This window comes from Aulostomus chinensis, chromosome 9, assembly GCF_037954235.1.
Source record: "Aulostomus chinensis isolate RoL2024-O1b breed Wild chromosome 9, RoL_Achi_v1.0, whole genome shotgun sequence".
Classification (NCBI taxonomy): domain Eukaryota; kingdom Metazoa; phylum Chordata; class Actinopteri; order Syngnathiformes; family Aulostomidae; genus Aulostomus; species Aulostomus chinensis.
The window spans coordinates 21,954,337-21,979,671 of NC_141328.1; the positions used below are offsets into that span (position 1 = coordinate 21,954,337).

General features: G+C 42.4%; 1 protein-coding gene and 1 non-coding gene across 6 annotated transcripts in view; one reads left to right on the plus strand and one right to left on the minus strand.

The window, feature by feature from the left end:
* sema3h (sema domain, immunoglobulin domain (Ig), short basic domain, secreted, (semaphorin) 3H) overlaps positions 1-25,335 on the minus strand; it is a 69,335-nt gene continuing 44,000 nt past the window's right edge. For 4 of the 5 annotated variants that reach the window (XM_086214275.1, XM_086214279.1, XM_086214277.1 and 1 more), the window contains 10 exons: positions 13,729-13,798; positions 9,879-10,023; positions 9,613-9,702; positions 9,002-9,131; positions 8,789-8,877; positions 7,767-7,808; positions 7,194-7,351; positions 6,628-6,689; positions 6,237-6,379; positions 1-6,078 (listed from right to left, as the gene is read on the minus strand). In XM_086214275.1, coding sequence (XP_086070401.1) covers positions 5,617-6,078; positions 6,237-6,379; positions 6,628-6,689; positions 7,194-7,351; positions 7,767-7,808; positions 8,789-8,877; positions 9,002-9,131; positions 9,613-9,702; positions 9,879-10,023; positions 13,729-13,798 — 1,391 coding nt within the window. In that variant the 3' untranslated portion in view covers positions 1-5,616. The remainder of the gene's footprint in view (positions 6,079-6,236; positions 6,380-6,627; positions 6,690-7,193; positions 7,352-7,766; positions 7,809-8,788; positions 8,878-9,001; positions 9,132-9,612; positions 9,703-9,878; positions 10,024-13,728; positions 13,799-25,335) is intronic. The other variant, XM_086214276.1, reaches the window with a different exon arrangement.
* trnam-cau (transfer RNA methionine (anticodon CAU)) lies at positions 22,918-22,989 on the plus strand. The gene has a single exon. It is a non-coding gene; the product is annotated as a tRNA-Met (tRNA).

Below are 25,335 nucleotides of genomic sequence, written 5' to 3' on the forward strand. Positions count from 1 at the left end.
ATGAATTTATTGTTTTATTGTTCAACACCGGTAAGCCCCTCCTTCTCTCACTGTGATACACTGGTGTGTATCTTACATTACAACAGCGTGCTTAAACATTCGGTGTCTTTTTTCCTTTCAGTATTTCGTTTTTTTAAGTAGCGTACATGGCATGACCCCAAATCAGTACCAGGTATTAGGACTAGATGCAAAGGACAGGATACACTTTATTTTAATACATAATATTAACAAATAGCCAACTGACCCTGTGTGTGGTGTGTAGCCAAAAGAAGTATTGCATGAATATAAACGACTTAAAATACATTTGTAGCAACCGAGTGGGTGGATGTATGTCTTTTGCTCCTGGGTGTTAATGGTACAGTGCAGCCATTAGCACAAAACCCCAAAATGCAAAATTCTAATCAAAAATTCTCAACCAAAAACAAACAAGACCAAGGACAAAATTGTCATAGCATCAATTATCAAGTTTCCAATCAATCAACAAAAAAAAAAGAAGTTCCATGTTTTTTATTGTGGTAGTTTTCACGCTGAGAGGAAACGCTGCTAAATATTATGACCTGGTTGCTCTGCCTCCCGATGCGCGGGCCAGCCTCAGCACAAGCCTGATTATATTCATTTTTGTTGTTAGTTGGATCCGATGTGTGTTGTAGGAAAACTGAGATTAAATCAGACACTCAAACTGACATCACAGTCAGAGAAAATGAAATAAAATCACGTCTCCAAGATGAAATCGAGTTCAGCGACCTAAAAAAAAATGAAAAAGCACTGTAAATTTGGACTTTTTTTGTTTTTGTTGTACAGGTCGCATTTTCTACACTTGATCACTGGTTAGTTGCGGGGTTGTCCCACATCCATACCTTCCTTCGTGCAAAGCTAACCTTACCAGGAGCTCGCGACAGCTTCACTCCCCAGATTAAGTTTTGTGTTTCTTTAACCAATCTCTATTTAGAGCTATTCTTTTTCTTTTTTTGGCTTCTATAATAAAGCAAAAGTTGTGAGATGATAAGAAACACGGGTGGCGAGAGAGAAATGGGACCTGACAAGCACGCAGGCCTGCTCCTGGAATTGAACTGCAAATACAGCAGATATATGACATATGTCTTCACCGTCAGGCTCCCGGGGCGCGGCGCAAGTGTTGACAGCAGCCAGAGAGCACGCCAAAGCTGATTTCATTGGATTACACTGCCAACTGTACACTCACAACCTTTCATTTTAGAGACGTCGCTCTGCCTGACACCTATACACACACACACACACACACACACACACACGCACGCACACACATTCAACATTCACATGCCAAAAGACACACACATGAATTCTCTTTCTTTCTCTTTGCTAAAACACACATTGAGAAGGAGCTGGTTAGTTTGTTTCATGTGGCTGAAGTCGAGCAGCCTGACAGGCCCGGCTAATTTTCTCCAGACTTGCTCCGAGCTGGTTAGGTTTATTTTTCTTCCAGCTTGTCCCAGCCATTGTGGAGTTTCCTATTTGGCAGGTTTACAGGACGTACGTCTGAAGCTCCTCTCACTCTGATCCAACTACAGTCAAACGTTCACAGTAGCCTACTGAACAAACACCCACACACACAGGCAATCACATCACAACTGTGTGTGTAAATCTATTTTATTATTTTGTATATGAACTTAAACTGCTTAAGCATTAACGACAGTTTAGCGCTCTCATTTTAGCGTTTATGTGTACATTTGTATTTCAAATCCACATTTGATTTATGCTTATCCTTACTCCTTTTCTACACTTGTTTTCTTTTCTTTTTCTACACAATGTTTTATTGCTTTTCCTTTTTTTTTAAAGAATCGTTTAACATTCACCAAGTGTTTCATTCAACAGGTGGGAAGAGACCGAGGGAGCCTGGACTGCTCCAACTGTGTCAGTTCCCTTTTCTGCAAACCTTCATTTTATACCTTTGACTTTTATAGTTTTCATCAACTGATTTTTGTTTTAATAAGGAGCCTTTATAGTGTGAGTTCCAACCCCCCCCTCCCCCATTCTAACCCTGATCCAAACCTAGATATTAGAGAAAACCAGAAAAGCAAACCCTCAAGCTCTGAATGTATATTTAGCTGCTGCTGCCTCCAGCTGGAGCAGTTATGACTATTATAACTTGCATGCAATGCTTGTACGAGCTGAAAGCTGCATGGCTGCTTATTAGTCGATTGACTGTTTGTATTAGCATTTCTAAAAAGGACACAGGGAACGGGACTTATTCAGCCTGCAGGATGACCCAGATTGTCCAAGAGGGAGTCGGGAAAACCTGCACCTCATGTAATTATGAAAAATTCAAAATGGCTTCCTAAGACCACATGATGTTCTCTTGGCATGACAGAGACACCCATCTGTCCATTTTCTTCCACTTATTCCTGTTGAGGGTCATGGGGGCTGGAGCCTATCCCAGCAGCCTTCAGGTGAGGGGCGGGTTCACCCTGGACAGGTTACCAGTCGCAGGGCCAACACATAGAGACAGACAACCATTCACACTCACAGCTACACCTACGGTCAATTTAGAGTATCAATCAGCCTCGTCCCCTCTTGATGTCTTTGGACTGTGGGAGGAAGCTGGAGTACCAGAGGGAACCCGCACAGGAACAGGGAGAACATGCAGACTCCACACAGAAAGATCCTGTGCTTGAGCCGGGACTCCACCGTGCCGACAGAGGACTGCTCATAAAAACAGTAGCATAAATCTTTTCTCCTGCCTAACAAATCACAAGTAGGGTTAATAATCCCAGTTGCAACCTAAAGCAACCTTATTGTAATCCGAGCCACCACATTCTAAATCCACATCCACAGATTTGCAATCTGTAAATACTCTGATACACAGTATTAAGGTCACACAAAACACTATAATGCATTTAATACAGCTGAACATCTCCAGGTGAAAGGTGGTCGCAGTCCTTGCCTGAGGAAAGTAGACCTTCGCCCTTCTTACTTGCCCATATATGGACATGGCTGCTGCTTGTACAGGCAGCTGGTTTAGAAACCTAAGAATTAGGAATCAGAGCACTGGGTTTACATAAAATGGAAAAGGATCCTTATTGATTTACGTTGTTTCTGTGGTGTCACCATGTAATTTTAAGACATTATGTGTCTTAAAGAAGAGGCTGCATCAACAGAACTAGATGCAACAGTCGTGCATCTGTCACGCACTCATCCGTCCCTGCATACATAAACGTGCGACCAATGAAGTGATCTAAGAAAGAGCCTGAAGACGACCCAAAAATATGACTTCACAACTCAATCCAGTAGTTTCTCTCCAGATGAAGCAAATAAACAAAAGAAAGTCAAACAGAGGTGGAACATTTTTTCAGTTGTTGGTTTAACATTTGTCAACATTAACAACGAATCACAATTTACTGCCATGGTTAATAAAGTCGCTCAAATCCCACAGAGTCCATGTGACGCCATTCCTGATTAGCCCGTCCTCCAGCTCCAACACAGTAGAATAAAAATGTCTTTCTTTTACATTTGGCCTGTTTCATATTTTACAGCTAGATTTCATTAGCAGCTGGAGCTGCGGAAATATATGACGCCACTCCTCCGCAGCAAGGCGGGAACCCAGGGAAGTGTTGTGTCCTGGGCCATTGGTGGAGAAACATGCATGTTCTGTACAGAGTCTCTGGGCGGGTCGGTCCATAGGTAGGTCCTCTTCAACGCCACACAACATCAAATCTTCTCGGATGCATCTTAATATTTCACACATTGAAGTGAGTTCCTTGCCGTGGCAAGAGTACAAAGGTCCAATAGATACGGAACCAAACAATCAAAACTGTTACTCGCTAGAAATAAGATTTTAAATACAATCCACTATTAACCCACCTGTGTGCACTGAAACATGTCTGCTACTGGTGCCAATGTACCCAAACACACCAGTTCACACAATTTCAGTCATGAATGCCATGGGGGAATTTTGAAGGTTTTTTTCCAACTCACTGGAAAGAGTTGATTAAGCCTCATATAATAGCAGCAAATCTATTTTTCCCCAGAAACATAAAAAAACAAACAAATAATTAAAAAAAAGCAACGTTGCAGGGCTGCAAACTTTACATTTGTACACTTTTAAGAGAATCCAGGCAAACCAAAATACTCCAAACTAGATGGAACATTCTGAAGTTACACACACGAAGAAGTACCCAGCGTACATTAGCTACATTAGCTCCTGCAGTGTCTATGTGTACAGCTGCAACACAAAAAGTAGACAGTATGAAAGCAGATCTGGCTGAAGCGGTGGTGGTGTTTGTCTCTGCCTTTCATCTTTGTTTGACTCACGGTCGGACTCCGCCTTAGTGAAGAAACCAAGAAAAACTCCCACTGTGGCTGATTTCCTCCCAAATATGCTCCAAACCTGTTTGTATAAACTCACCAGTCCTCAGGCTGCTTCAAGGTTAGAAAGCTGAAACTGGTTTTTAATGTTTTAAAGCGATACTTAACCCTAAAAGTGTATTTCACCTTTCAAGTGTTAACAAATAGGTGTCTTGAGCTTATAAAGATGTTTTTTCACTGCTCGATGATGCGCTTAAGAGCTTGTAAATGGACGTCCTTGGACAGTTCTGTCGAGTGTTTGTAGGCGCTGGTTACGATGCCACATTAGCTTCAGGCTAAATATACGTTGCTGCCTCTTTCTACATTCTGGACTCACAAAGAAGTGACATAGCAGTGAAAGATCATCTTTCTACTAAACAAAACTTTTTGAGTGACATATCACTTTCAGACACTCTCGCTTCATATTATTTCCAAAGCAGACAGAATGGTTATACTGATACTGCAGGTACACAGGTGTTATGCAGGTACTTCTTTCTTGTACTCCCGGATCCTCCAACATCTGACGCTTTGCTGCCAAACATGAACCAAATCCTTTTCATCACCTTCTCTCCTTTGCCCTACAAGTAGCAACTATCTGTGACAAAATGAAGGAAACTCAAGCAGCATGATGAAAAGTCTGGAAAAACTCCAATAATATAACATGGTGATGGAGCGAATATCATCATTCATATGATTTTCATATAGTGAAATGTATGGAAACCAGCCTGGAGGTCTGCGATCAATCTAAAACATCTGCTCTGCTCTGGAGGATGATTGTGAGTGATGTAAAGTACTGTATATGGGGTTTGATGTTCATGGGCGAAACATGCAAAGCCACAAAAATGACCCTTGAGGCAGTAATCATTTCAGAGGGGTGGATACATATTTTTTCTACATTTGGAATATTTTTTTTCTTCGGAAAAGCTTGAAATCCCCACATGTCACGACATGGAGTGGAGCAGAGCGATGTGGACGTGCTGCTCTTCCTTCATTCAGCATGCGTCGCAGCCTAAAGTTTGTATTCAGAGTTTTTGTCCAGGTGAAACAGTCTTTGCTGCCAGCGGCCTCCTGTACACACTTCGGTCTGACAGCTCCTCACTATACTGTAATGAAACAATGCTTGTTTGTTTGTTTGTAGATAAGTGCATGCGCATGTCTTTAGTCTCTATGTACAACTTGTGTCAGTGTATAAGTTAAGTGTGTGTGTTTGTGTGTGTGTATACGTTAACATAAACGTGTGTGTGTGTGTGTGTGCGTGTTTAAGTCACTGAGAATCAACCCTGCTCAGTGACACATTCAAGCGCTCCTAGGTGCTCTCTGTTGCGGCTTGCTCCTGCTCTTCCTGCCTGCCACTCTTCCTCCTCCACCGCCTCCTCCTCCTCTCCCTCCCCCGTGCTTATGCCTCTCCCCCCTCTCTCTTTCTTTGTTAGGCTCCACTATGACATCACCATGGCGGCGGTGGTTGCGCGGAGGGCGGTATCCAAGAGTACGGCAGTGCTGGCCGAGGTTTCTGGGGTGAACCAGCGCCATGACGTCTTCATACCAGTGTTGGGTTCCTGTGCTCTGGTAGGACGAGCTGGACCAGGAGGCTAGGAGGCGATTGGCGGCGGGGCTCCAGACAGCGAGGCGGACGGTGACTGCGGTCCAGTGGTAGCCATGCTCCTCCACCTGGCAATGGTAGACGCCGCCATGAGACAGTTCTGCTCGACGGATCAGAACTCCCCTCTCGATCACCACCACCTGGTCTCCTGATACCACCTGAGGCCAGAGATCACATGACAGCTGAAAAGCATATTCATAATTGGCAACATTTATTTATTATTTTGTTGTATAGTAAAATGTATGTGTGTGTGCGCGCGCATGAGTGTGCGCATGCGTGCATGTGTGTGCGTGAGTGTGCGCGTGCGTGTGTGTACCTGGTTTAGCTCTGGACTGTTCTCCCCTGCTTGTTTGTACCAGGTGACAGCAGCGTGTCTGGATCGAGGAAGACATTCCAGGTAGGTGCTGTTACCCTCGGCAACCATCATCACCCTCTGCTCTGCCTCCACCTGCAGCCCAGCTGAATCCAATCAAGGAAAAGATGTGATAGGTTAAAGGTCAGGGTTTGTATTCTGTCTTGATTTATATTGAAGGATGCAGAAATGTATGTTTCCTGTACTAAAGATCTTGTTGGACGTATGACCAAACATACAGAATGTAAAGCACATTTATTGAACATTCAATAAAATTCTAAACACATGAAATGTGGCTGACGCTGACTGATCTCTCACTACATTGATTTTCTGTGTTGGTGAGTCAGATCCTCACCTCCCTGCCTGACACACTGAGTTAACGGATCCTCATCCTCCCCCAAATGACGAGCGTTCCTCCTGTCGAGAAAAAAAGCAAACAAACTTCTATTAGTTACCCCCAGAGACTCCAATGATTCACTGTGTAATGTGAGAAGATCTGAACAGAAAGTGCCAATAATACTCATCCTAAGGGTGGTGCTAGAGGGAAGAGCAAAGTCATCCTACATGGGCGCAAGAATTTGCTCAGCTGATTTCATGCCAGTTATACATTATTAGATTTCGAGTCAGCAAAGGAGAATGATAATGATGATAGAGTCAGAGGAGAAGAGGTCAGGTGATCTGTAAATTGGGCTGGTCAAGAGGGAAAAAATGTTTAAAATGTAATCAGAAAGATCTCGATTGAGATGTAATCTGGGCCACATTTTCAATGATCAACAAATGTGGTTGGATCTGATTTGAGCTGATTGGTTCCATGTGTTTCTCCTTTGCTTCACAAAGCGGAAAATCTTCCTGCTAGTGAGCGAGATCCAATAATCACATTACTGTTGTTTGGATAAAAATAAAGTAGCTTATTGTTGCTACCTGCGCACAGTGGGCATGTAGGGACTGCAGGCGTGACCATCCCAGGTGCAGTAGGGGTCTCTGGCCAGGCAGCACTCAGCACAGGCCTGGCCATACAGCTCACACTGGTACAGGGCCAACTGGGACACTCCCTCACTGGAGCCCACAAACAACCACTGCTGGTGGACGAAGAGACCCAGGATGGTGGGTGGTGGGAAGTGGAAAAAGACAAGGTCACTCTGTGGCCACGGTGTGTGTGTGTATATATATATATATATATGGAGTTCATGGTTGTGTGAGAAAGACAGACTATTTTAATAATGTACAGTTTATTTCTATTTCTGTGTTTGTGTTTGTGTCATCTCTTCATTACTGCTGGGGCTGAGGTTCGGTTACCATGGCAACTGTCCTTGGAGATGCAAGGTGGAGAGATGAGTGATACATGCAATATTGTGTGCCTCTGTGTGTGTATGTGTGTGTGTGTGTGTGCGCGCGCGCTCGTGCGTGTGTGTGTGACGTTGTGCATGTCTGTGTGTGAGAGTGGAAAGTTTGGGAGTTTGAAAGCGAGTTCTGTCTCTGTGTTTCATCTGTTACCTTTTTCTTTGAGAGTGTCATCGCTGTCACAGGTGATTTGTGCTGTGGGGAGGAGAAAAGCGAGAGAACTGAGTTTAAATTGAGACAAATGGAAAACGACACCCATTTTGAATTATTAAAACACTCTCAGCACACACGCACACAGTGGTATTTCAGATTGTTCCGCTGGGTTCCATTCATTTCAGTTATAAGAAAAGCAGCGGACTGACCCTTGAAACTCGCCACAGATACGTAATTCATCACAGCGAATATCATGTGTGGATATTTGTCTGACATAAGTGTTTTTTCATACTGTAATCCTGATTTGCAGCATCTGTGGTGCATCTCTTTTCAACAGCTAGGTGACTATTAGCTTGAAATATGTTCAAAGAAAAAAAAAATTAAATCTGAAGTATGGCTGCTGTACAAAAAAGAACTTCATGATGACTTTTAAAGTGAACGGGATCTGATATGGGGCGGCACGGTGGTCAGCACTGTCGCCTCATAGCAAGAAGGTTCTGGGTTTGAGCCCCAGCTCAGGCACGGGATCTTTCAGTGTGGAGTTTGCATGTTCTCCCTGTGCCTGGATGGGTTCCCTTCTAGGCTAACTGATACGCTAAATAAGGGGTGGGCAACCATGTGCCATGGAGAGCTGTGTGTATGCAGCTTTTCCTTCCAACCAAACACTTTAACAGGTGATTCCACTGATTAACACTCTTCTGTGGCTGAAGGTCTGTTAATCAGTGAAATCACCTGTTAAAGTGTTTGGTTGGAAGGAAAAGATGCATACACACAGCTCTCCATGGCACATGGTTGCCCACCCCTGCTCTAAATTGACCGTAGGTGTGACTGTGAGTGTAAATGGTTGTCTGTCTATATGTGTTGGCCCTGTGATGGACTGGCGATCTGTCCAGGATGCTGGGGTAGGTTCCAGTGCCCCGTAAGACTTAACAGGCTAAGCGGAAGAAAATGGATGGATGGATGGATGGATGGATATGAAATGCTCACTCCATTTCACTGTCCTTGAAAGGAGTTTGCTGTACCTGGAAGACCTGCAGCTGCTCCAGTGTGACTTCCTGACTCTGACCATGTTCTCTGGGCAGGTGAATGGCCTTCAGCACCAGTCCGGAATCTGTAGCAAATTTGATTGACATTTATAAGTAATTACCGTTGAAAAAACAAAAAAAGAACTTTCATATGAACCAGCTAGGGACAGAGCTCTACACTACAGGAATGATCCATCGTGGTCAGTCTACCTGTGCCGATGAACAAGACATCGTAGGTGCTGTCGATAGCTTCCACTCTGTCCACCAGCAGTTTGCTGAATTTGTAATGGACGCCCACTCTGACCAGGAGGGGGCGCTCTCCCAGGGGTAGCACGTTTTCCTAAAACAGAGTGGAATTTCAGCATTTGGGTTTCGTAGGTCTGAGAAGCAGCATTCACAAGCTACACGGTTTACTGTGAACAAGAGAGTGCTGTCCATCCGGAAACAACGTACAAAGTGGAAAATACTGACCGACTTTGAGTTTACAAATCTGTGGGCATGCAAATATTACACAGTATATCAAATATCGTGGGTAATCTGGTTTGCCTGGAACATGCCAAGGAATAGACCTATTACTTTTTGAATATGTTAGAATTATTTCAATTTCCTAGATACACGTTTATGTTTATTTAAAGCAAGGAAGTGAGATCTGACCACGAGACAAGACACACGTTGATGCTAGGTTTGGTTTTGGTGAACAGGTCTTATTTTCTAATCTCATGTGGGAATTAAGACCCTCAAAAAATACAGAAATATGTCAATTGAACCAAATCTAAATAAAAAGGCAACTGAATTAAAAAGAAGGGAAACATCAGCCAAACCTGCAGCAGCGGGTGAGTCCTGCTGAAGAAGATGACATCATCAGGATACTCTCTGGTGGAGCTGTAGCTTCCATACGTGCTGCTGGGACACTGAGAGGAATACGACAGACACAAAAGCAAAGACAGTTAATGTCAGGTGTAAGCTGGTTTTGTCTCAACATCTGCAAGCACCTATCACCTCTCTTTATCAGCTAAACCGTCCTACTATTCACATTAGACATTTACTTCTTCACCACTGCCTGAAGGAACGAGCAGTTTTGACTTACCGTTCCTGGTCGAGGGTAGGGCACCTTGCCAGTAAACTCTGCCCACTTGTACTGGGGCCCTTCCTTATGCAAAAAGTTTCCCTTAAAAGCGCGAACAACGTCCTCCATTCGGTAAACACACACTGCTGAGCCATTCAGAATATCACTAAAGAAAGGAAGAAAAGAAACATCATTTATCACTGTCTCCTTTCAATGCTTCACTCCACCCGCCTGCATGAATAAAAATGTAAACTGTGCATGTCGGATGATTTTGCTTGATTAGCTGAAATGGTCTTTGGACAGTAAAATAAGAAAGTGATGTATAGACTTGATGTGGAGCTGTGACTCACTGTGGGTTGTTCAGCTTGAACGCACAAGTTCACCAACTGTGATTCAACCCCAAAGAGGAGAAGAATGCTCTGCTTTCAGTACTTCAGTCCCCACCACAAGACAAAACCTCCACTGCACTTAGGATCATGGTCAAAATTTTTGGCAAAGCGTATCTGCGTTATAGATTCCAGCCGTGTTTGATGAGGAGAGCAGCTAAAAACAGAATCGATCGAAAGGCCGGCTTGTGATGTATCACGGTGGTTTCCCTCCACTCAGAAGACACATAACACACAATTTTTTAGTTGTGCGTGAACTTCAAGTGATGGAAAGTTGTGTTTTCTCTGCTTCTTGGGAAGCAAAGCTATTGTTAATTTTGTGTCTTACTCAAGGGTTCCTCAGCAGGGCAAAATCTAGGTAGTGAAAGTCTTCCAAACCAGTTTTAAACCCCAGTCCCACTGCCGCCCTCACTATAAAATCCTGGTGATTGTGAGTGTGAAATCAATAAACCAAAGAAACCCACGTGAATGCGATCCAATCCTATAAAAAACAGACTTTTGATGTCATTCCGAAAATTGATTTTTCTCCCAGGTTTTCTGGTCGGTCACAGTTTAGCTGACTTAATAAAACACTCAAGCAAGCTTGAGCTACACATTAGTATGACATACATTCGCATGAAGAGAATCCATGTTTTTTGGGGGGGAACATATGCAAAATAACAAATGTGAGCACCATCAAAGCAAAACTACACCAAAACAGTGTGTTTTGTCCTTTAAGTACTTATATATGCACTCAAAGATTTTATTTTAACACTGAATCACTTCTTTATTACTCAGGAATGCAGAAAGAACTGGTTACATGAACCTAGCTCGAGACTAATGGCATGTGCCATATGCCCTGGAATCCACAAAAACTTTGATTGGTGCTGAACACAAACTGTACCGGTCGAGGACGTGGTTTACGGCAGACGTGCTTGAGAGTTTGTCAACAATCTGTTTGCAGACATTTAGGGACACTTTTGCTGTTTGTGAATGGTGGTCTTGGCCCACCGTTAGCTTCAAGCTAAATATGTGTCTCTTTCTGCATTCTACAGTCACACAGAAGTGATGCAGGAGGTTAAGAATGTTTCGTGAGCTCAAGACACCTACTTATTACACCTACTTGCGAGTGACTGGCAATTCATACACAGCTAACAGTGTAGCTAGCACACGAAAAAAATAAATCAAGAAAAGGAATCACAACTTGCTTCCTCCTAACAGCAATCAGAGCAGTTGCACGTGATAGACCTTCATTAAGATATTCCGTGAAAAATAATACAGCCCAGGCTGATTTGAGGCCTCCCATTCACCATCCTCAAAGGGCAAACACCTCTGTCTTTGTAATCCTGAGAGACGGCAATGACCTTTGTGCACTCAGCAGTGGTGTGGTTGGGACCCCACCCTGGATGATGCTTTGGATCTTTGTCCTGCTCCGCTGAGATTCCACACACTTTTCCAGAGCCCAGAAACAAACCAACTCCCTGCCTCGCTGTGCCAAATGTCGTCACACTCGCGCTGCTACTGTTGAGCTCAGCCGTCCGTCTCAGAAGCACGGTTTATTCTCAGAGCATGTGGTGCCGTCAGAAACTTGGGAGAAAATGAGATACTGCAGGATTTTTTTTAGTTTCTTACTCACTTGCTCATTTGTTCTGGCTTGTCTTTCTTTTATTTTTTTCAGCAAGTTTTTTCATGTGTGTGTTTCGTATAGTAATGAGCGCCTGTCTCTTTGACTATCAGCTGTCATCCATCTGTCTGTCTGCTTCTCATTGTGCAGTGGTGTCATTAAACCGACAGAGCAGAAAGATGTATTCTCTTCCTCTCCCTGTTACAGCAGCCTTTTACTCAGATGCAAGCAAATTGCTGTTTTGTAGAAACCAAGCGTAAACATATTGTTTTTAACACTCATGTCAAACCCATTTTGGGGCTGATTCATATTTTCCATGGGGTTTTGACAAAGATTTGAATGAAGTTTGCTGTTCTGTGGCGTGTTTTTATGCTTTCTTTCGGGAAAATAATTATTTTTATTATTCATGATTATTCTTTGTGAATTCAAAATCCTGGGGTTTTTGAGGTCTTAAAGTTGCTTTACATCACGTTTATAAGACATATCTATATCAGTGAATTGAAAGGATAAAAATAATAAGTTAATCTTGCGGCTACAGAGACAGTTCACAACTGGGATCCTATGATCATCCTATCCTATGATCGACTACGATCCTGTGCAGCTTTAACTGTGGAGACACATTTAGGAGGTTAACCTTCTAAACCCTTCATAATGTTTTTTGCTCTTGTGGCATATTTCCTCAAGTGTCGGCTCAGCGTTCACTGCGACATTAAGTCCTGCTCCTCTGTGGAAAGAGGACAATCACAGTTCAAAAGAGAAGTACTCAAAATTCTCTTTTGCGCCATGCTATGCAGTTAAAACGCCATAAATTCTAGTGGAATTTCTTTCTCTATTGATCTATTTTACAAAAATTGTAAAGGCTTGGAAACAATATGTGCAGAATTCATTCCAAGTGCTCTGAAGTGTCACCAGGAAACATTCATACTGACATTCAAGACATTCTCAGTCTATAAATAAGCTTTTAGAGGGTTTTCACACCCTGCCAGTTGCAGTTCAGCTGAATTATCATAGAATTTTTGTAACATGACCTCAGCTAAGTCTTTTATAACTTCCCTGTTACACTGTGGAGTACAGAATTTTTTTGATTTGTAGAGAATCTAGTCCGAATAAACTGAATATCTACAATTTATCTATTTATTTGTTTATTTTTCCAGATGGAGACACGCATGACATGACCGTGTCCCCACATAAACCTGTTCTGTGTCCCACTCTAAACAGTTTGGTTTACCGTAAGTACCAAGCAGGTATAAGATTGCCCCCGGGTGATCATTCAGGATGTTGATTCTGATTGGTTTACAGAAACAAAATCAAGCCTGGACTTTTTTTTTCTTTCTGTTTTAGCAGAAGGAAAACCGTTGAGCCGGGGCAAAGCGGGCAGTGCAGTTGTAGCGATGATGACAGCATGATGATGAAGACTCATATGAGCTCCATTTTCTTAGCATGTGTGTGCTTCAATTGTGAGTCACAGTAGCAGAGGAGGCTGTGGCCTGTGTGAATACCACAATACAAGGCTGGGATCCTCCACATGTTGCTGAACCAAGTATCATCGACACACTACAACACGTTCCAGTGTGACATTCACATCCTGTCACAGTTCTTGACTCACTTTAAATCACCATCAAGACAAGGACTTGGTCTTTGTCTCACTTTTTACTGTCTCGTAATTGAGGCCACATTTCTTTCACTTGAATGCTGAGAGGTTTTGCACTTTAGCTCAACACAGCTGAATATATTTGCAGGAGTTGATCAATACAGCGGCTTCTTCTCGCCATTCAGAATCTATGTAGAAAGAAAATCTGTGCGATTTCCTGCTGCCTTCCACCCACCAACACACTGGCATTTTCAACACAGTTTGAAGATTACAAAACACCACTTTATGTACCTTGAAGTGGTAAACAGGCCGTAGATGAGAGGGTTCTTCTTGTCTTTCCCATGGAGGATGAATATGTCTTCTGGAATGAGAGAAAAGACAGAGAGATAAAGAGGAGGAATGAACTGTAAATGTGTGTTTGGATTTCTTCAAGTGAGTGAAACATTCTATGATTGTGTGTTACTTGATATTCATTCTGTGTGTGCATCTATCAGCCTGACTGTGTGACTAATAATGCCAGGCGTGCTGGCAGCATGGCTGACTGGCTGCTTGTAATGAATCTGTGGCCATTAATAACCAGCCACAGTGGGAGAGCCGAGCGCCAAGTCCACCACGGGAGAACAACACCTGCTGTCACACACACCAGCACCGCACCTCAGCCCTCGCTCCTCATTTCAAACGCAGCGGATCACAACATTTGACACGTTGTTCACGCTTTGGTGCTGCTCCGACTGGTGTCGCTCATTCAGCGCCATCAGGTGGAGTGTAGATTTTCATTCCTTCCATCTGTCTGTTCGTTCAAACCTCACGCACCACTGCTCCAATTTTGACTGAGCTGAATAATTATGAATCTTTTACTACTGGACAGATTTAACTCTGGATATGTTTTTAATTGGAACAAGATCATTAAGACATCGTTTGTCTCATCTTGACTTTATCATATATTACAAAACTTAGCAACATTTTGTGTCACTGACCAATAAAGTTCAGTGTAGTAACTTCATACAGACAACCTTGAACTTGAAGGCCAGAATATATTGCAATGGTAGTGGCATTTCTAAATTTTGCTCAAATGTTTCAAGTGTGATCATAAAAAAAAAACACAGAAAAACAGAAAAGAAAACACAAGAAGAACCACAAAAAAAAAGACTGTTCCATACGATCCACATCGTATTTCTCTGATCTCTGCGAATCCCTGAATACAATGGAAATGATGTCGTCCAATGTGATGCAGGACCACAAATGAACAGATGGCAGCTGCACAAAACCAACAAATGAACAAGACTTTAAATCTTCTAATGGAGAGGGTGATGCTGAAGTCAGTCTGGATAATACCAGCAACAACAACAACACAGGTCACACTTTCACCTTCATCTGCTGGTTTGTCTCTCAGAAGGATGACGCTAAAACTATACGACCGATTTTATTGAAACTTGACGGAGGGGTGCAAAACCGGACAAAGAGGGTCCCAGTACATTTCAAGATGGATCTGTTACTCATGTATAGGGGGGACAAGAGCAGAACAAAAAACAAAAAGGAAAAAAAAAACACAACAACCTAAAAGTAAAACCTATACTTGCAAATTTTTCATGGGGGGGGCTAAAAAAATCTCAGCACAGTTTTTAGCACCTTTTGATGTCTTATATTTGTTTTCTTTTTCTTAACAGTACAGTGTATGACAAAGTGTAATTAGTTAATTGCTATAAATGTTAAAGGATGATGTATACTACAGCATCAGCAAAAGAAAACTGAATCTAAAACTGTGACAAACTGGATTTTGTAAACTCTTCCAACCTGAGATGAACGGTTGGCAAATAATTTAAAAGAAACTGTACAAAAGGATTCAACAGTTCCTTTTCAACCATGATTTTGATTCTCTGCCATTATTCTCCCTTCCTCACTTCTTCCCCCACATCTCCTGTTTTCTCATCTCGCCTCCCCTCCTCCGCCACGGTGAGGCAGGGAAGTTATTGTGGTGAGGGACACAGCAAAGCATATCGCTGTTCCCACATTCCTGTCGTTCCTGCTTCTTCAGGTGGCCTCCATGGAGCTACAGCCCTGTAGGAAGTCTAATCTCATCACACACACACACACACACACACACACACACACACACACACTGACAGATCCAGGAGCACATACAAATCAAGGAAGTAGAAATAAAAGCCTTTGTGGCCATATGCATCCACACACACACAAAATTTCACACACCAAGGAACATAGTAGATATATACACACACGTACGCATTCACTCACATGCACGCACGCACGCGCGCGCGCACACACACACACACACACACACACACACACAAAAACTATTAGCAGGCTCCTTGGGAAAGAACAGAGGACTGACTACAGTTTGAATATATTCTTCATTATCCTCCTTTGTCCTTACTTTGAATGCAGACGTTAGCGCCATCGCCTCTCTTCACTTCTACTCCCATCTTCTACTCCTCCTCCTCCTCCCATATCACACTCATAATGCATATCACCCCAGCATTATTTCACTCCTCCTCCCCCTTCCCACTTTTGTCTCACTTGTTATCCATTTTCTTTCAAGCCCACATCTCCCAAAGAATGACTTTCCCACCTTTCATTCATCAAACAGTTTATCTTTCACTTTTTTTGACACTCCCTACTCCACTTGTCCTCAAAATGTTCTAAGAGCAGTTTCTCTTTATTAGTTGGGATGATATACGCTGGTGGTGCACGCTTTAATCTGATGTTTTTGTCAAGGGGGGGGGGGGGGGGGGGTGAACCACAACAGAGAGATTTACATCTCAACCTGCAGAGCTAAGTTTTATAGCCTCAGCCCATTACAGCACAGATGAAAGACAGACTTCTGTAACTCCCTACAACTGACGGGGGGGAAAGTTTACTGGATGATCATAATAGAGCAACAAAAAAAAAAAAAAAAAAGATGATGAATCACTGATTAATCCTTTTAGGTGATCAGAGCCATATTTGAGCATGTTAACAACTAAGTGTTGACGCAGTTAGAATTGAGTCCACAAGTTTGGGCTGAATACTGATTGAAGTGCAGCTCATGGCAACAAGATGACAAGCGTGACAGCCCGTGAGAGAGAAACGTGTTCCAATAACGAGCAGAAGCGATGAGTTGGTAATTGACAGATATCAGCTTAGACTTATAGGAATGTAGTTTTCTAACTGTTCAAACATTTGACTAACCATCATATCCATGATGACTTTTATCAAAAATGACATTTTGTTAATAGTTTTAGGGGAAAAAAAACATAGTCATCCCTACATTAATACCACAAAATCAAGGTACTTGGTCAAAATTATAGTGTAATTTATTTTGTTAATATTGCCCAGCCTGACTTTTTCTATTTTATGGGGTTTCTGTAGAATAGTTCTATTTGAAACCATATATCTCACGTAACCTTTATGTCGCAACTGTCAAATTAGAGGCTTTAACAGATTATCCGCCACAGTTCACTATAAAGTTCACAACAGTTAGTCACAGCAGACGGAGAGCCTTTTCTTACTCTGGATAAATACAAAGACAAATGGCTTGAGATAATGCAAAGCAGATTACAGGTCTCATCCGGTGTAAAAGTACCTAAATCTGATATTTACATGAGACTGACTCCATCAGTATATTTGGAGATCAACGCCAGCATCGTCTACAGGAGGGACTATGTGATCCACACCTTAGACCACCGTGCTAGAGGACAGCATTGCCATTTTGATATTTGCTATTGCCTTTTATTTTTAGTCCACAGCAGGACAACTTTCTCCCGGTAATTCCAGTCCACTGCTACATAGACAGGTAAGTTGTCATCTGTGTATTTGGTTTTTGTCATCCATCACTCAGATACAAAATTAGATCCCTCCACACAGCCTTAAACTCTGACATTGAAATTCTGAGCATCCAGTTTTCTCCAGACAGGAAAGGGCCAATGTGCAGGACACACCATAAATACTAGAGCCACCTACACTCTACAGATGCGAAACTGCACGGTAAAAAACACAAAAACAAGAAAACTGTTCAATGCACAACCCAGGGTTTCAATTCACACATGTCAACCAAACCTAACAGCCTCCCATCCCATCATTTCTTCGTCTCTCAGCTTCCAAAGACTGCAGTTCCTCCTCTCTGTGTATTTCAGTTCAGATAGACCAGGATCAATCTCTTGGTTTGTCCTCCTCATTCTTGCTGACAAAGCCGGCCGTGATTATTAGCAGTCATTCCTCTAGTTGTTGACCGCGTTAACAAGGAGCTGAATCAAATCACTGCGCATGGTCGGGAATGTAGTTCGGAGCAAAACCTCTAGTTCTATGAATGCAGGCAAAGACCATTTTGGACAAAAGTGTAGTTGTTGACTTTTGAGCTGGTTTGATCCACTGCTGGTGTCGCAGCTAAGCTAACTTGCAAACAGCCATCCAGAGGGGTTCTGGATGCACACAGAGGGGAGAGGTGGGTTATCTTTCTGCCTGTTTGGCTCTAAAAATGAGAGACAATTAGTGTAGAATGTACACCACTTGGTCTGAGGGGAATAAAAAATGTAATTTTACCAAGTAAAACAATGAAATGCTTAAAGTCTGGTAGAAATGAGGTCACATAGCATGTAAAAATAAATATAGATGACTTAATATTGAAAAAGTACTGCAGAAAGTTAAACTTCAGTAATCCCCATAAGGAACAACTCTGCATCCTGCTTGAAAGTGTCTTTTATTCTCAGCACCTCTGTGTGCATTCAGCTTCACATGAAAACAGAGTTAAACTTGGGAAGACACAGCCAGAACATTTTTTTCTTGTCAGACTTTGAAGAAGACGCCTCGGTTATTTACAGCTCGGCTTGGCAAAAAAAAAAAAAATCACTCTTATCGCTGTGTGACAAGTTTGAATCAGCGCTGATGGAGCGCCGTTCTGCCTTGCCTTGGTTTGATTCATGAAAGTGTAGTGAATTTAATGCCATTGATCTTTTATGGAGGGGAGGTAAAGCACACATGTTCATCAGAACCTGTTGACTGTAGATAATATACTGCGACCAGGTGAGTTGAGCTGAACGGCAGATCATTTTTTCACGCTCCAATGCAGCATTTTAAAATATTACCATACTGGTGCTGTCTTGTTCTGACAGTGAGTGCTTAATCTAAGTTACATTCCTTTGTCTCTGAGTTTTTTCTGTCTCTTTATCTTTGATCAGGTCTCATCCCCCATCCCTCTTCGCTTAAATCCACCTGGATTTCTCAAGATCCCTGTGGGCGTCTCTGAATGTCTTTGTCTCTCACTTTCACCGTCCCTCCCAGCCTCCATCCCTTCCTCCCTCTATCTCTCCATCCCTCTATCTCCCCCGTCCATCTGTCTGTCTGGCCTATTTTCTCCGGAGGATTGTTCTTGTGTCTTCTTCTCTGAACAAAAAGGCTGTTTCCCCCTGAGGGAAGATAGGCTTGTCTAGCCCGCAGACCTGCAGCTTCAACCCCTATCTTCCTCCACCTCCCCCTAATTGTCTAGTCACAGCCCCCCCAGGCTAAGACCCCTACGCTCCTCTTACCCTCCCTCCTTGCCCAACCACCCTGAAATGCCAACATCCACCTTCGCCTCACTATCACCTCACTGTTCCTCCTGTTTTGCCATTGCCATCTTAATTTCTCAATAATAGCCTCGCTCCCATCTTGTCTGGTTCTTCGCCCCCCTCCGGCTATTGGCCTTATTCCTTCTGTCGTTCCATCTTTTTTCTCCATGACACATTTTCCCCCTCCAGCCACTGATGTACTTCCTCTTGATGTCTCTCTCAATCTTAACAGTTATGTCCAGACTATTTGGACAGAGAGATTTTTTCTTTTTTCATTTTGTGGTAAAAGTCAATCTGAACACCTTTTTTCCCCAAGAAATTCTACAACTGTGTCAAAATTATTTGCAGATTTAAAGAAGAAAAAACACTATTTGGAAACAATGGATGAATGGAATCAATGTCCCCTCTAATTTTTCATGTGTCTGGACATACACACAAGCTCCCTGAGCACACTGAGGATCAATGTGAACAACACACACTAGTATCACACCTGTTCAACACCTGGGAGCATAGCAAGGTACACGGCTTATCAAAAGAATCAAATCACAGCAGCAATTTCTATCAGTTTACTTTTAATATTTTCGAGGGTTTACCACTCAACTGCTGAGCTACCGGCTCTGGCCCGTCCCCGTCTCTTATCTCTGCCGCGCTGTTGTTAGCTAGCTAACCTGCACGGTGCCACGGCGCGTATGGGCAGGGCACATACGCAAGCACTGTCAATGCTATGATTGGCTGCGTAACGTAAGTGAACCGTATCTCATCATATATATGGCTGGACACCTGTCACTCACCGAGTCTATGCGCTGCATAGATTTTCTTGTGCGCTGAGAATGCGCGAGCGATGCACGATTGTGCGAGCGCGCAGCTTAGAGGGAACATTGGATGGAATTATATCTTAAACATGGAGGTTTGCATAACCACTGTACATTACAGGTTACCTGCAGCTTTAAAAAGTCTACTTTGCGTTTTAGCTCTCAATTTAGTGTCTATTTTATCACCTCCGTGACGTTCTTCCCCTTCTTTCAGCTCGATCTCTCTATGACTGTCTCCAAACAAGCTTGGCCTGTAGAATTTCCTAGAACATAAATATCTTCTCTCTGTCTCTGTTCTTTCCCTCTAGTTTCATCCTACTCATCCCCTGCTGTCTCGTCAATGCATTGATTTGTTGACTTCACATCTTTTTTCTAACATGAGCTGACAGAAAAGTACCTTTCTTACTTATAAAACTTTGCTCAAATCTTCTCGCCTGGATTTCTTAGTCAGCTCTGCAGAAGGAAAATGTGGCTTCTGTTGTGTCACATTTAGTCCTGCTCAGTAGAAACCTGGAGGCTGTACCAGACGTGTGGTAGCAGGCAAATTGTGCCCACGTTCCTTCCACTAAGCCATTAGAAGCCTTAGGTACCCTGTAAATAGAAGGCACATATGTCTGTCCTCCTGTTTTTCCGAGGCTCAACGTCCTTCTTTTGGACAAGCTGCCTTTTTTCCAGTTAGTTAAACCATGACCCTGATGACTGACAAGCTTCGCTAAAGTCTTTCTCCATCACCCATCCCCCCTTGAAATTTTTATTTCCCCTTATCTTCTACCCTATCCCCTTTCATCTCCTCCTTCACGGCAAGAGAGGAACAACACTTTGATAACAGCTTCTTCTCCCTTTCTCACCTTCCTCAACCTCTAACTGCAGCATCAATTTTCCCCATCTCCTCCTTCTTCCATCTCTTGTTCGCTCAACCCCTCTGACCTCTTCCTACTCGCCCTATTTCATCTTCCCACCCCCTCCCCCTCTTTTGAAGCCCTGTGGTTTTTCCTCCTCTTCCCTTGGCCAGCAACCCCTCTCCTCATATCTTTCTCCCCTGTTTGTCCTTCTAATAAACTTGGGTTTCCATTCAAGCCTTTTTTTCATAGCAACTATGATGGATTGCAAAAGGTGAATGGAGGCCTCAGAACATGATTAATCTTTCTCGGTATAACAAAACATGTTTTCATACCCACTTTATATAAGAAGTCTTTCTGTTGGCAGGTAAAAGTAAATAGCAAAGGAAATACATTTGTCACATTAGTCTGACAGGACTGGGCCTCAGTCTTAGACTTGACATATTGTCTCTCTTGACAGACTGTCCCAAAGAGGTTTCAAATGACCCAAACTAAAGGCTTAATTTCAGTGTAAGATTGTTCAATAGTTGCTCTGGATAAAAATCTTGTTAGTAAGATGTCAAAAAAAAAAAGAAGAAAAAAAAAGCTTAGAAATCCTCTTATTGTACTGATAACTGAACGAATGAAAAGAAAATGAAGTTTGAACAAAAGAAGGTTTTTTTCTTAAAAATGATTTAAAGCACATTTTTTACATCTTTTTTCTGCCTCAAAAACAAACCGTATGACTTGATACCATATGAAGAAGGATATTTTTGCTGGTTTTGGGCTGAAATGCACCATGATTTCTTGTGGCATATGGAACTAATTTACAGCTAAATTACATCTGATTTATGGCTATAGAGGATCCTAACATTCAGAGGTAAATATAGCTGTCGGATCTGGTGAGGTTTCTCTGTCTCATGTCCATGTCCATCTTTTTTCTGTCTTTCTATTAGCTTATTTGTTTCTGGTTTTGCAGACGTCTGGATGTCCAGTTGTTTCCACAGTTCTTCCAGACTTCATTTCCCAGCAAGACAATGGATGATGTCTTATGTCTGGAACATTAAATTTCTCACAAAAAAATAGATGACAGAAAATGCCTGAAAATATCTCGGAGTCTGTGGTGTCATGACACCGAGTCTGGCCACAAAGAGCTTTTTGTTTCCAGCTTCAAAACCTCATAGGATGACTCTCCTCCTCAACCACAACAACAACCATGATGGCAGAAAACAGCAGTGAATCTTCCCTCTGAGCTGATCGCTGGAATGTACACAGCAGAAGGCAATCTGAGGTGTTACAGCCTGAAAAAGCAGCAAGAACATCCATCCTCCACAAGACAGACAACAGCAAACACAAACCACTTCCACTTGACTGTTTTCTTTCTGAATAATTATGGTTAAATGAGGCTTGACTTACAATTTCACACAACACGAGGCATCAACAATAAGCGCCAGACACACCAAGAGAGAGTCTTCAGCCAGGAAAACAACTGAACAATATACTCAAAGCAATCCTGTCTCATGACTCAGTTGAAGTGTGATCTTAGACCAGATGCTCTGTTTAAAACCCAGCCAACCGTGAGGGTCTTCAGAAACTTCAATATGTGAGACGACAGATATCAAAATACACTTGGAGGAACGGTGTCAAAATTACAAAATGAAGTACCTGAAATTACTACACTACCACAGTGCAAATACTCAGTGCTCATACTTTCAGGACGCAAAATTAGTGGGTTGGTGAGGTAAAACTCAGTTTAAGTCTGTGATTTTCGGTATCACGAAGGTGGTTCATTTTCACCAAGGCAATTTGTGCTGTAGAACTGTTACTGGTGCCATTATCTTCCTTAATAAACACCAGCGGTAACACTACCAATCTGCAATTGCAGTTTTCTAGTTTTGTATAGCTTCGCACTTCATGCCACAGACACCTGATCTGGTCAAAACTCAGTATTCATTTCAATCCTTCCTCTTCTGTACATTATGCCTTTTTAGTTTCAGGGTCTATAAAAAAGCATGAATAAAACATTTTTTGACAAGGGTACCTTTAGATCAACAAGCGCTCAACCGCAAAAGCTTTCACTGTGGAGGCCACAAAGTATTTAGTAGCATGTCTGTATACACTGTGATTATGCTACCAGTGTTGTTTTTTTCACAGCATCCCTGTGTCTTGCGTTCCTTGTGCTTTCAATGCTTTGCATGTTTGCCTGCAAATCAGAGCACGGAAGCCCCAGCGGCCTGATGCATAAAGCCCTGGCCTGCTTAGCTAAGCCAGAGATTTACAATCTGAGTCAGCGTCCAAGTCACTACTAGCAGAGTGGCGCAGCGGAAGCGTGCTGGGCCCATAACCCAGAGGTCGATGGATCGAAACCATCCTCTGCTAACAGGATTTTTCTGCCCATGTGATTTGGCAAAAAGACTTGTCAGGTGCCTGAAGTTGCACATAGAAAAATCTCCTGTGTTGGTGAGTTACACAAGGTTCTTTTGATTGATTTATTTCTCTCCAGTGTTTCTGAAGCTGAACAACCTCATAGATTTCTGAAAAATATAATTAAAACACATACTCATACATCAACACACAGACACAGACACGCACAGCCAGGTGGTAACCACCACTCTGCTGCCATGAGGGACCCGCAGACCCTCAAGGCTTTATGGGATTTGTAGTGTTTCTGTGCGGCTAAGCATGGTGTAAACACAACACTGGCAGCATTCTTAACCTGATGGCCTAATCTCCTATATATGGGTTTGTGGTTTTGTGTGTGTATGTGTGTGTTTACGCACGGGTGTGTTGCTGAAGTGTATTCGCAAACAAATTTGGATGCACCCTTATCAGATGTGTTAAACGTGGCCATAGGCACACTGGGGAGAAATGTTTATGCTCCTGACAAGTCAGGACGGTTTTGTGTACACCGAAAAATTCGGTCTCAAGTATGTCAAAAGGTGTCTCCACACACTCATTACAATGCGTTAGTGAAAGTGTCGGACAATAAGAAAGAGAGTGATATTTGTTGAGTTTATATGTTCTTTCAAATGGAACTTGTACGTGCAGGTGTGAGGTTTCAGCAAGGGGTGCTGCAGTCCTGCTGTTAACTTTGAGAGTTTTCTGTTTACAACAAACAGCTGCGATTAAAATATCTACCCTGTCTCCACAATGCTCTCTCTATTTCTATGTTCTCTATCTGCAATTTGTGAAATGTTCAAACCTTAATCCCCTCTGGCCTAATGAATAAGTAATACAATGAGAGCTGGCAGAAAACTGTAATCCTGACGAGAGTTATTTCAAATTTAATAATCTTTTGTTCAAGGATGGCTTTAGTCTGAGTTCATGAAACAAGATCCATGTGTGTAATATTTGAAAACAATATAATATAAAAGTTATTTTAAGGCACCGTACTTTTTCTTGTTTCTTTACAGTATCACTTACAGTTTTGTTATGTCTTCCATAGTCTAAATCAAGACCATTCGCTTCTCAGCTTTTACTGGAAGCTGTTTGTTCTTAAAGACATGGCAGTCTCTGGTATGCCAATATTGCAGCAAGTTAGTACTTCCATCAAGATGAAAGACCATATAGAAGTGTATTTCATTAAAACTTGGATCTCATATTCCCCTAAACCTCAAATTCAAGGTCATTCTTGTCAGTATAATTGCAGAGGTCCGGGTGACGAGAATGTCATAATAAATCCATAACATCCAACATCCAGTGAGTCACACCATCAAAAGCCAATTGCAGCCAGTGGAACTATGGGGACTACAAAGTGTGTTTTCCCATAAATTCTGCATCAACCTTCCATTATTGGTGTTTAAATACATTCTTGTTTCTGTTGGTTGCTTGTTGTTTCGATTTCTTTTATCCTGGACCAAAAATGTTTCCAAAAAAAAATCAATTTAATTTTACAAAGAAATGAGGGAGAAGTTTGTCTTGGAGAAGTAACATTGCTTCATGTGAACGTCAATGGACAAGCCACAGGCCTCCAAAGCAAGGGACAATGGGTTTGAGTCCCATTTGGGGTGGCGTAGTTTCCTTAAAATGCCTATTTTAAACCTGTAGTTTAGGACAAAGACCAAATTCATAAAATCATGTTGTTCCCAAACAGCTTCAAATTTTTGCTCCACATCAGAATGATTACCAATGGCCTACAGGGTGTGTGCCCATGAACCAGCCACATTTTTCAAATATACCGGCCTAGTCACATGGTTGTAGTATTCTTTGTCTCGTGTATGAACTGAAATATGAGGGAAAAAAAAACAATCGCAAAAGCCCTAGTGACCTTATGTATAAGGCACTGGCCTCCTAAACCAGGGACGGTAGTTCTGAGTCCAATCTGGTCAACGTACTTTCCTTAAAATCATCCAATCCCTACTTTCCTACTTTAATCCGTACGTTAAACTTGCAGTTCAGGACAAAGCCAATATTATTGTGTCACGTTGTTCTCAAAAATCTTTGACTTTTTGCTCCACATCAAAATGCTTACCAATGGCCTACAGGGTCCATGACCATGAACCAGCCACATTTTTCACTATAACAGCCTAGTCAAGTGGTTGTAGAATTCCAACTGTCGTGTATGAACTGAAATATGAGATTAACTCATCACAAATGCCAGATAATTGCTCACTGACAGCCAAAAAACAACGCTAAAGAAGCGGCCAGATCTGGCTCCATGGTACCACCGATACTTCGGGTATCCTAGAAAAGTAGGTACCGTCAAATCTTAGTACCGACTTGGTA